We start from the raw sequence: 12,571 nt of genomic DNA, 5'->3' as shown, positions 1-12,571 counted from the left end.
GCGTTTTTTGGGGGGCGGAAGGAAGGAGGCAGCTTTTATGTCATGTGCTCTGATTTGGACCCTGGATGGTCAAAGAGACCCTTTGTTTAGGTGTACGCACTTCCGAAGCCAAATTGCCAAGGACGATTTGGCTGAAACGAGAACCAAATCTGGCTACAGAATTCTTGCTGAGATCAACACACAAGCTGGTCATAAAGTGCGGTTTCCTGATTTGAAAGAGTGCTGACAAGCCAGCATTTGCACAGACTCCCCAAATAGTAGCTGCGTGTTTCCAGAGAAAGCAGAAGCAGCTGCCTGATGTGATAAGCTGGACCCCTGCGTGGGGGCCACGAAGTGGGGGCTCTGCCAGACCCGCTGGTCGCATCTCCTCCAAAGTCAAAGGCAACAAGGCTAAGAGCAGCCTTCCGCTGCTGGGACAGAAAAGAAAACTGCAAATAAAGAGCAGAACGTTTCTTTGGTTTCTCTGGAAATAACACGGGGCTGTTTTTTTCCCTGGGGTCTGGGGCCTCCCAAAGGCAATACTTGGAGTGTGTCAGGCAGCTTCTCCTTGGTCACACCAAGTTCACCTGGGAGGCATTTCTGGAGGTCCTTTGTTTTCTGATCCCAAACAGATTTCTCCAACAAGAGAAAAGGTGGACTAAAAGCAGAGCTGGACAATTTCCTGAACAAGGAGCACAAAAACGAGACACAGGGGACATCTGAGAAATGGAGAAGGGGGCACCTGGCAACTGTCTAAGGATGTCTTCAGCTTCACGATGTTCTCTGTCATTTCCTCCTGTTTGCAGCTGCTGAGCTGGGTCTCCTTCTGCAGGGTCTGCTTTTTCTGCCGAAAGTTGATATTGTCCTCTGTGACCCTGGTGATCTTCTCTATTAACTGGTGAGAAAAAGAAAAAAAAAAGATTTAAAATGCAGGGTGGGGCTTCCCTGGTGGCGCAGTGGTTGGTAGTCCACCTGCCAATGCAGGGGACACGGGTTTGCGCCCCGGTCGGGGAAGATCCCACATGCCGCGGAGCAACGGGGCCCGTGAGCCGTGGCCGCTGAGCCTGCGCGTCCGGAGCCTGTGCTCCGCAACGGGAGAGGCCACGATAGTGAGAGGCCCGCGCACCGCGATGAAGAGTGGCCTCTGCTCGCCGCAGCTGGAGAGAGCCCTCGCACAGAAACGAAGACCCAACACGGCCAAAAATAAATAAATAAATAAATTAATTAAAATGCAGGGTGGCTCTGGGGGGAGGGGACCTGGAGGGCTTCAGCTTAAGCTCAGAGGAGGGAGGTCCTGGCGTGTTTTGGCGATGGCTCTGGAGGGTGGATGTCGGCTCTGTCACCAGGGCTTTTTCCCAGGATCAGAGATGGTTTTTAAGAGCCAAAGGCCTGTCATGTGGCCACGAGTGTGTCCTAGATTCTTCTGCATTCTGGGAGTGACTCATCACGCTGAGCCTGATGCTGTGGGCCCCTAAAAAGGACGTTCTCCAAGAGAAGCCCGTGGGGTGATCTTTTGACCCGTGCGCTGACACCCAGGGTTGGAGAGGATAAACGGAAGAATAATAAGGCAATCGTTACAGCCAGAGGCCCACCCTCACTGCCATATGCCTCTTCAGAAGGAACGAGCGAGCGAGGACGCACCGTCCATGCTGAGGCCGCCCCTTTCCTCGCGGGACTAACGGAGGTTAACCGTGCGGGTCTGGCGACCAGACACGGTCCTGGGTGGTTTAATTGGATTTTCACAGAAACACTGCAAGGGAGTTTAACTGGCTTTTACTTTAAAAGCCAGGAAGTCCCAGAAAATCCTAACAAATCTTTACGGTGTAGCAACAGCGTGAAGAATATGTGCCACCCACAAAAGCCAGGAGCATGTGCTCCCAGTGTCTGGAACCCCGGGTCCCTGAAGGAGAAAGCGGGGAAGAGGCACGAACCTGCTGATCGGAGACGGGTTTGTCCTGGAACGGTTTCACGTGTCCGTACGTGGCCTTGATGACCTGACTTCTGAAAAGCTCCAGCTGCAGCACAAAGAAAGGGAAGGGGGATGAGGTGAGTGGTGCAGCTGCAGCTGCAAGGCTGGGGGAGGCGCCTCCGTCGCTGGGTCTGGGAGAAATCGGTGAGAAGGCTCTGCACGCCTTTAGCGGTCATTATGGGTAATTAACACCTTCACCTCTCACCGGAAGGGGCAGTGCCCACACAAGAGAGGGGGACCGCAGGCTCTAATGACTTTTCAGGTGTGCCCGCCTAACCCAGCCGACGCACATGGTCAGCACACACACGTCTCGGGCTCTCGGAAGATTATCCAGTGGGAAGTCCAGGGCCAGGAGCGCTCTTCCGTGATTGCTTCGTTGGCAGCAGGCTGTGAGATAAATATTGAGGCTGTCAGCCCGAGCAGCTCGTGTAATCAGCAAGGGCGCCTGGGGAGAGAAGGAGCTGCTGCCTGCTGCCGTTCTGTGCCTTAGACCTTGTGTCCTGAAGACGACGTCTCCTGTATTCCTCTCCAGGTCCCCGGAGCCTGGTGCAGCGCTTGGCACACAGCAGGCACTCAATAAATGTTCATCGAATGCTTATAACAGAAACATCTGTCAGGTCAGATGTTCAAAGTCCTCTATTTCAGTTCAGCCAGTTTTTACTGAGTGCCTCCCTGGTGCTGGTGTCTTCATATTACGGATGATGAAACAACGCAGTTAAATTAAATCAGGGCTTCGAGAATGACGAGTTCAAGATGCCCCAGGCTCATGAGACCTGAACGGCAAAGAAGCCCAAGTTTCTCTGGAAATTTACCAACACGATGGCTCTTGGCCTGGGTTTTTGGCTCACTGGCCAAATGTGGTCATGAAAGGCTCTATAACAGAGCCCTGAAGGACCATAAGGGCCACTGAATCAATGAGAACGTCCACAGGTCCCAAGACACAGGAGTCTGCTGCACACCAGGGAGCTCTGGGAAGCCAAGCAGAGGAATTGTGACTCTCCTAAGGACACCTCTGCAGTCATCCTGCCGGAAGCCAGCCGGGTGATTGGAGGGACTCTGGGTCGTCTGCTGGTTTCATGGCCAAGGGAGGGTCCTAGCTCGCCCAAGGAAGAGGTTATGTAGAGAGGGCCCTGTGGACGATGGCCCGCATTACCACCAGAGGCGCCCTACGGGACTGCTTGGCGGGGGGGTGGGGGTAGGGAGGGACAGGTCCTGCTGGACGATGGCCTGAGTCCTGTGGTCACTGGCCTGGGGAAGGGCAGGACCTCAGGCCGGGAGCGGGCTGTGGAGACAAGGGGGTGAAGCAGGAAAGCCCAGGCAGCGCAGAGAAGACTCGTTCGTCCTCTCTCTCTCGAGTCTAGACCTGGAGGAATCTCAGTGTCTCTGAGGGTCTTCCTGGATGACCCCTGGTCAGAGCCATGACCAGGCCCTCGGCAAGTGGCGCAGATCATGCCCTCAAAGCGGGTATGCGCTGTGGGTGCAGAGTGCCAGCAAGGTGAGGGGTAGCCCAGGTGCACAGAGGGAAGCCCAGGCTGGCGGGCTCTCTGCCTTGCTGAGGGGTCGGCACCCTGAAGGAGAAAGGACAGCGGGGGTGATGGTGTGGAAATTGGTTGAAGAGGCTTTAAAACCCGCCTGAGGGTCAGCATCGTCATTTAACTTGTGGGTGCCTCTGAAGGTCAGCGCGTGGGACAAATTCCGGTCACACTGATGGTTCAGGCTTGGATGCTACCAAGCGGAAGGGCTTTGGGAGCTGGGCTGGGTGGGATGGAGGGCTCCTTTAAGGATTGTGGCTCTTAACCTTTTTTGGTGGTTTACAGATCCTTCTGAGAATCCAGTGAGTGACGAGGTGGACTCATTCTCCCAGAAAAAGAAAAGCACAAACACATACACGCAAAACGTTCTTGGTCCCCCTGGAGCCGTGGCTGCCAGGAGAGGATGCCTTGTGGAGGGGTCCAAGATGGGCTGCCCTCGGTGGGCCGTGTTCTGGAGGACCAGTGCCCCATCTTGGGTTCTCGTTTGCTCTCCCTTAGCCTCTGGTGAAGGCTCATTTGCATGTTCTGGCCCTCATGTCTGTGCCACGTGTAAGAGGAAGGGCCACTGGGCCATCTTGGGTCAGAGCCCTGGGAAATGGCCCTCTCCCCACCCTGCCCATCTCCATCTGGCATAAGCCGTGGTATTCTGGGTTTTAATTTATTAAGAAAAGTGGCAGGACTTCCCTGGCGCTCCAGTGGTTAGGACTCCGTGCTTCCACTGCAGGGGGCACGGGTTCCATCCCTGGTCGGGGAACTAAAATCCTGCAAGCCACGCAGTTTGGCCAAACAAAACAAAACAAAACAAACAAACAAACAGAAATGCTGCATTTCCCTGGGGACACTGACTGTAGCATCTGTTTGGGGGCCCAGAGGAAGAAAGATCGCTGTAAACGTCAGGACAAAAAATGTGAAGGAGAAAGTGCTAGAAACACCCCTGGGCTCAAGAGCTCAAACCCTTCTCAAGAGGGAAGTGCACAGCTGGTTCATGGGGGCGGGGGTTGAGCTGGGACCGGCTGCTTGGTCGGGGTCCCAGGCAACAGCAGACACTGGAGTGGGCAGCTTCCCAGAAGGAAAAGCCTCTTTAGTGACGTCCACTGGGGACGCGGAAACCGCACAAAGCCCTGCCCTGAGATAAGCGGGTGAGCTGAACCAGGCCGTCTTCCTCCTCTCTCATCCCTGCCGGCCGCTTGGGTGCGGGATTCTGTGGAGGGCACGGGCCCGTGAAGGGGCTCTGCAGTGCGCCTACCTGACCTACTGCCCTTTCCAAATTGGCTTTAATGAGGTTTTCTCTGCTCCCCATTTCTTGCAGCTGAAGCAATTTCCTTCTGGAATCCTCCTGAAGCTTCTCTTCAACCTGAAAGGATGATGAAAGCGTGGGCTTTGCTGCTAATGTGACCATCATGCCCTCTGGGGAAACTCTTCTGGGGGGGCTAATGGCAGTGGGGGAGTCCCTGAGGGGTAGGGACAGCTGCAGCCCAGTGGCAGGGGTCACAGGCACGCACGGGGTGGAGGCAAACTCACAGGGAGTCGCCCCCTACGGGAAGGGGCCGAGCTCTGCACCCTGGGCTCAACTATGTCCTGCCGCAGACTCCAATCCCAGCTCGGTCCCTAACAAGCCGTACGACCCTGGGAAAGTTATTTCACTGCTCCGTGACTCGGTGGCCTCATCTGTCAAATGGGGATGATGATACCAGTACCACTGCACAGAGTTATTGTGGGGATTCAATGTTTGGAATAGTGCTTAAGGGCTCTGTGAGTGTGTTAAGTACTGTTGTAACGTATGAAAGGTGGACGGGAATGTCCGCCGCACAGCCTCATTCTAATAACTCGTGATGGGTACTTGGAAATGTTATTATTGGGATTATTATCATAACTATTTGTCGTTACCTCTTTGAGCACACTCACTGGTGGAAACCTCTCTGCAGGCTTGCTAAAGCAATGTCTATTAAGAATTGCAGCCTGCAAAGGAAGGCGTTTAAAAGTGGAGAAGCTGGCCTACTCTTCCCCCCTTGCCTGGGTAACAGTCAACGCGCGGTAGGCTTGGGAATGCTCCACGCTACCCTTTGCTGGCCACTGTAGGCCTCGCAGCTGCTCAGTTCTTAGACGCACCTGCTGAGCCCTGGGCTCTGGCACTAACAGGAAATGAGGCAAACTCTCGTAAATAAATGGAAAGATTTTGTGCTGAAACCAATTCACAGGCTGTTTATTAGGGATCTGAAGAGGGGGATCACAGGGACGTAATAAAAGGCCCAGAAAAGCCCTTAAAAGCTTTCTTCTGAGTCGTGTGGTGCAGTGGAAGAGCCTCTACCCAGCTCCGTTACCTTGGAAAAGTCATCTAACCTGTCTGGGCCTTAGTTTTCTCCCAGGTCTAAACACGCTCTGACTTCTATTTCAGCAGCCTTTTTCATATGCTGCAAAAGCCAGGTCCAACCTTGGACTCTGCCCTTATCTGTGTTCTCCATGAACGGCCCCCATTCCCATCCCCAAGCCTCAGAGTCACCTTCAGCGGCCGCCCTGCTCCCTCTCTCACACTCGGTGGTCTCACGCCTGTCCTCCAATCCCTCTCACATGCAAGCTGGCCTGTGACAACTGGCCTCCTCGCCTCTAGTTTAGTGTCTTCCAGTGCAATCTTAACGGTACTGTGAGAGTTACCCAGCTGTAAGGCAGCTCTGTCCAACAGAACTTTCTGCAACGATACAGGTACTCTGAGCGAGGCTGTGCTGTCTGATACGGCAGCCACCAGCCACATCTGCGTATCGAGCACTCGAAATGTGGCTGGTGTGACGGAGGAGCTGAATTTAAAATTTTATTTAATTTTGACTAATTTCAGTGTAAACAGTAGCATGTGGCTGTTTGCTACGCCAGGGTAACTGAAGTCAGATGAACCCAGAGTCAGACAAAACCGACTGTGCAGTTGGGTTAGTTCCTGTACTAGTAACTAGTAGCCTTGACTTCCTCATCTGTAAAATGGGGAGGATGATTTCTAGATCACAGCACTGCTGTGAAGATGAAGAGATGAAATGTTCGGGGTAATGCCTAGTACATGAGAAATTTAACTATCATTTTCACCCTTATTACTGTCCACAAATGTCATTGCATCAGTCCCTTGTTCAGAAGCCTTAGTAGCTCCCCACTGCCTATGGGGTACAGAGCCCAAGCACCTGAACGAAGGCAAAACACCAAGCCAGGGACTTCAAGAAGCCCCTACGAACTCTGGACGAGGTAAACAAAAATGAATCCACACCTAGATAAACCATGAAAAAACTTCTGGAAATCAAGGGAAAAGACAATCTTCAAAGCAACCGGAGAAAAAGACAGATTATGCAAAGGTACAACAGTTAGGCTTACAGATGACTTCTAACTGGAGATAATAGGAGCCACGAGACAATAGTGACAATCTAATGCTACCTCCAATGTGCTGAAAGAAAAGAACCGCCACTGTAGAATTCAACACGCTGTCAAATGTGTTTTAAGAATGCAGGTTAAATATACATCTCCAGACAGACACACAGGCACATCTGAGGATTTGTCATCAGCAGAGCCACAGTGAGGGAAAACACTAAAGGGTATTCTTCAGACACAAGAAAAATGAACCCAGGTGGATGATCAGAGAGGCAGAAGAAGACAAGCAACAGTAAGGGTAATGTGTGGATATGATACTGACTATAGAAAAACACTAGTAATGTCTTTTGGGGTTTTAACTATCAAGAGGAGTTTAGAAAATGACAGCAATGGCTTATAAATCTGGAGGAGGTAAGTGAAGTTAAGGTGTTTGAAACTCATTGCACTGTCAAGGAGAAGGGCGTAATTATCAACTACTATTGCCTCTTGGTAAGTTAAGAATGCGTATTGTAGTCTTTAGGATGACTACTAAGAGAATAGTAGAAGAGTGAAAAACTTAATTAGTGTGTGAGTCAAGGATGAATGCTATTGTCTTACTATTACTAAAAGAATAGTAAAAAAGTGAAATATTTCCAAGCTAATAGAGGGAGAAAGTGGAATGAGAGAAATGAGAGAAAACCATCCACTCAGAAGGAGGCAAGAAAGGAGAGAAAAAGGAATATAGCACAGATGGTACAACTGGTACTGAGCATTAAGGTAGATTTAAACCCCAGCACATGAGTAATTACATAATATAAATGGACTAAAAGTCAAAGATTGTCAAACTGGATTTTGTAAAAATGATACACTATTTGGAAGGCATATGTCTAAAACTTAAGACAAAAATTGACAGAGAAAGTATGAAAAAGATATGCTATGAAAACTCTAACCAACAGAAAGCCAGTGATGAAGCTAAATGACAAAGAAGACGTTAAGGGAGAAACACTACTAGAGATGAAAAGGGACATTTCACGACGATCAAAAGTTTTGTTCTACAGGAAGTATTAGGATTCTAAATTTATATGCACCTAGTAACACAGCCTCAAAATATATAAAGCAAAAATCGTTAATATTAAAAGAAGAAACACACAAATTACAAACATGTTGAGATTTTTAAAACATTCTCAATGACTGATGGAACAAAAAGAAAAAAAATCAATATAAGAATTTAAAGTTGGAACAACATCATTGGCAAACTTGATTGAATGGATCAATTCTTTCTTAGATAATTTCACAATTAAGATTTGAAGGCAGTCTAGGGTAGTGGTTACACACAGGGGCTTTGGAGTCAGGCAGTCCTGGATTCAAGTTCTGCCGCAACTACTTTATGCAAGTGAACTTGGTTAACTTCCTTCACCTCTGTGAGCCTCAGTTTTCCCGACTGTAAAGTGGGGTTAACACCAGTATAGACCGCATGGGGTCATTGTGAGGATGAACAGAGATGATGCAGGTGGAGTGCTTGCCCCAGAGTGGTTGCCAGGCCGACCTGTCCCCGCCATACCTTGCTCTTTTCCCGTAGCGTCTTAGAGATCAGGCTCTGCTCGGTACAGCTCCTTTTCAGCTCCTCCCTGAGCTTCTTCATTTCTTTCTCCATGTCATGGATTTGCTGAAAAGAGTTCCAACAACAGGGAAGTCAACTTCATAACTCATTTCATCCAGTTCATTAAGGCAGAAACCTAGTCTGGGATTTGCTTAATTCCTTCCCTTGGGGGCCAATTCTACATCTTTAAGGCAAAGTAGAATTTCTTTCAATGGATGCAATGAAAGTGCTGGGTGAGGGAAAATTTGAGTTTCTTTTGAAGATTAGCATGGATCCTGGATTAAACAGTACAAGATACCTATCCACTCATTAGAATCTCTTTCCTTGGGGTATATTTTTGAGTTCAATCTAAATAAGGGCTGTTTGGAAGACACAATGGGCACAGTTTGGAAGAAAAGAACAATGAAATTTTTCTTTTTTCTCATTTGAGGCAGAGAAGTGTGCTCCTGACTTAGAGAAGAGCACACGTCTCCTGCCCCTGTCCCAGGCACCGTCCTTCCCAACGGATGGAAAACATATGCCTGGTGATGTGCACGAGGGTTCGGTTGGTACAGGGGGTGAACATTTACATTTAGTGGTCATCTTTTCATTGTCTTAATTTTTATGTTCACCTTCCATACAAGGCCAGTGATACATTTGCTTTTTATTTTGTTTTCATGAATTGGTGTAAAATTGAATGTATTTAAGTAAAAATACTTAAAGAAGAGTTGTGTTAATAACAGTGCTCAGGGCTGTGATGAAACTTGTGACAGTGGATCATGAAAGTCTAGGCATCACAAGTCCAGGGGTAGGGACCACGGTGAATTTCTAGCAGTATATGGTGGCCACCTCCCTTCCCTTTACCCAGGGGAAACCTGATGAGGGGCCTTGAGCCAACTGCCCAGAAAATCTGGGGAGAGTATGTTTTCCATGGTCTTTTCACCCATCTCTTTGAGGCTAGCAAATCAAAGAATTATGAGACTACATTAACAGACAAACACCCGGAAAGCCCCAGAGCTTGTGCTAGCTAATGGGCCACGGAACCCCTCCAAAACCCTGAAGGTCACAATCTAGGCTTTCAGTGGACACCTAGGGGTGAGGAGGTTCAACGCACGATTTTGCAGAGTTTTAACTCTTTCTCCTGGGCTTCCCAGTGCTCATTCTGGGCATCTTCCTTCTGTAACTCTTCTTTCAGCACTGAGCACTGTGGAGAAAAAGGACAAGGCCACGGGGGCTTGGCTGGGGGTCCCAAGTCCCTGTGTTCACGCCCAGGAGTGTTTCCTGCTGTATAACCCAATCACACCTCTGAATTCTGAGACGCGAGACCATTTGTGTGATGGGAGCTCGGGATCCTGCAGTCGTTCCCAGTTCACCCCTCTCATGAGTTCTGAGAAATAGAGCGTCTAAATTCCTCTTCAAAAAACCAGCAAACTTCACCGCAGGGGAAATGCAGCATTGTAGAGTCTGGGTACTTAGGGTGCAGGAATTGGGATGTTTTCACTCTGTGACCGGTGAGGGTGGAGGGGGCGGAACCAGTGAGCTCGGGTCCCTCTTAGGGCTTTTGTGCAGTTTGCATCTCAAAGACACAACTGCCCCCGCTGGTGTGGAGGGGTAAACGGAGCTGTCTTTCCCGCGGGTGGCTGGGCAACAGGCATTAGGGGCATAAGGATGGATGTGTGCCTTCTATTGACCCAGCAATTCCCACTTGAGGAATGTACCTTAAGGACAACGGCTGGAGAAAGAAGTAAATCTGTAGTTTCAAGGATGCTCTTCACAGAATTGTCAGTAACAGTGGAAGGAAAAAAAGAGGAAACAACCCAAGTGTTGTTCATAACAGCAGACCACTTTATAACACTGGGTACATCCAGGAGAAAGTATGTAGCTTTTAAGACCAATGATAAGAGCGTTGATTTATTAGCATGGGAAAATAGTATTTAAAAATTTAAAAAATTGTATAAATTCACTATAAAATGATTGATTGATTTCTAGGCAATATATAGAAACAAGACTGGAAGAACATACATGAAAATATTAACACTGATTTCTCAAGGTAGCATTTCCTCTCCTCTCTTTTTATTTTTTCTTTTCAATGTCATCTACTTATTTTTCTAAAATTAACACACATGATGTATGTCATTAAAAAAAAAAAAGGCATCTCAAATGTTCACGAGAGCAGTACCCTTGGTGGTGACGAGCCCTTGTGCTATTGGCCGGCACAGGCTAGAGGAGAAGGGACCTCATTCCAAGGTCAACGAGGAAGGGGAAACGGGGACATAAATCACCCAAATGCACTTCTGGAGGCAGAAGAGCCAAGCAGGTGCTGTCTTTGCGTATTCCCTCTACTTAGCATCAGCTCTGCATCCCCTTCCCGTCCCCAACACACACACACACACACACACACACACACACACACACACACACACACACACACACACACACACACACACACACACACACCACATAAAACAGCTATAGCACATGCCTGGGAAGACACTCTGCTTGGGAGAAACGAATGCAGAGGGCTTGGCCAGGCAGCTGACCTGGGGCAGAGGCAGAGAAGCACAACTAAAACCAGCCTCCCACTTCTCAGAAAACGATTTTGTCATCCCCATTTCACAGATGGGGAAATGGAGGCCAAATAAGTTACAATCAAAGAAAGCTCTGGGATTGGACCCTGGTCTGTCTGATCCCAAAACTCATGCAGTGCCTTTCACCAGCTCCAAACTGGGTGTGGTACTACATACCAGGTATTACTTATTGTGCCTTTTCCTTGGAACCTCAAGATCTGTTCTCACCCCACCCCCATGCAGACCTAGCTATCGGGTAGCCGCTGGGAATCTCTGAGTTGCCACCTGAGATGAAAGCTTTGAGGTTTTACCTTGACTCACAGAAACAGACACATCATACAAATACTGAGAAATCTTACCCTATAGAGCCAGGATTCTGAAGTTAGCATTGAAGGCAAGATTTGCAAATAGTCAAAGTTACATGTAAAAATCTCTTTGCTTGCCTACCACGTTCATTTTCCATAGAGAAATTCTACACACTAAAGTCTAAGGAAGAAATGAGAGTCTGCGTGTTTGCACCTGGATCTTCAAACATTCTGCTTTGAAGGCAATTATGAGAACCAGTGGTGCTGGGACCATGATGCAGCCGTGTGGTCATCCTTGCTCACAGAGAGATTGTATTCTGTTTAATATTAAACTTTGCAATGGCAGTATATGCTAGTAAGTGTGTTTGTTGCTGGGAGTAAACAAACTAATTTATAATAGGGGTTAGAAAATGTTTGCTGGATTTGAATATATATTATGCTTATTCTGAGCCACATACACGCTGTACTTTGAAAAGCTGCAGAGAAGTTGACCACCTGCCCAGCAGCTACCCTCCCTGTGCCCCTGGGCACTGGCCTCATCTCACCACCGTGTGTCATGTGACTCCACTGTGTCTGCTTTTCGCAGCTACAATTTGCTGATGACCCGACACTCACTCTGGAGCTGAGGGCTTGGAGCTGGTGATCCTTTTCTTTGTTCTCACTCTTTAGTTGATTCACCTCCTGTTTTAGTTGTTGAACTTGATCATCCTTTACTAACACATCTCTTTGCAAAGATGACACCATCTCTGTAAAAAAACCAAACCAAACCAAAACAAAAAACTCATGGAGGTCAAAGAGGCAGGAAGGATTATTGGCAACACCATGGCTGTCAGCCAACGTTCGGACAAGACCTTCCAAGCCCGGGCCACCACCGGTGCCCGCCTAGAACTGGGGAGGCTTTTTCCAAGGGTCCCAGAGCAGGAATGGGAATGAGAGCAAGGTCCACGGAACATGGTTTGAGGCTTCAGTGAGAATGAGGGGCAGTCAGCACCAGCGAGAGGAGAAGGCTTTGGGGGCCCCTTGTGGGCACAGGCCAGGCGAAGCCAGGAGGAGAGGCCACACCATGGGCCTGGGGAACAAAGCTGCAGCACAGGGAAGGTCCAGGAATTCTTCCCCAGAGGCCAGGAGACGGGCTTGTGGCAGAGGGCACTGCTGGACACTATTGATGGGGTGGTTGGTTGGACCCCCCTCTACCACTTATTAGCTTGGTGGTCTTGGACAAGCTCTTTCACCTCCCACTGTCTGTCCCACACAGAGTTATTGTAAGGGTCAAATGAAACGGTATATGTCCCAAGAACACCAAGTGGCTGAATTATGTT

At 49.0% G+C, this 12,571-nt stretch overlaps 1 protein-coding gene across 1 annotated transcript in view; it reads right to left on the bottom strand.

Moving 5' to 3' along the window:
- The window catches only part of FHAD1 (forkhead associated phosphopeptide binding domain 1), a 131,332-nt gene that overhangs the window by 56,067 nt on the left and 62,694 nt on the right, over positions 1-12,571 (bottom strand). The window contains exons 7-12 of the mRNA XM_060012343.1: positions 11,868-11,998; positions 9,495-9,584; positions 8,363-8,467; positions 4,727-4,834; positions 1,911-1,994; positions 722-874 (exon numbers count right to left, since the gene is read on the bottom strand). Of these exons, the coding sequence (XP_059868326.1) occupies positions 722-874; positions 1,911-1,994; positions 4,727-4,834; positions 8,363-8,467; positions 9,495-9,584; positions 11,868-11,998 (671 nt within the window). The remainder of the gene's footprint in view (positions 1-721; positions 875-1,910; positions 1,995-4,726; positions 4,835-8,362; positions 8,468-9,494; positions 9,585-11,867; positions 11,999-12,571) is intronic.

The sequence above is a fragment of the Delphinus delphis genome, chromosome 1 (assembly GCF_949987515.2).
Source record: "Delphinus delphis chromosome 1, mDelDel1.2, whole genome shotgun sequence".
NCBI classification, from domain to species: domain Eukaryota; kingdom Metazoa; phylum Chordata; class Mammalia; order Artiodactyla; family Delphinidae; genus Delphinus; species Delphinus delphis.
Note: the sequence above shows the minus strand (reverse complement) of the source record. Positions and strands in the feature narration are given on the sequence as shown.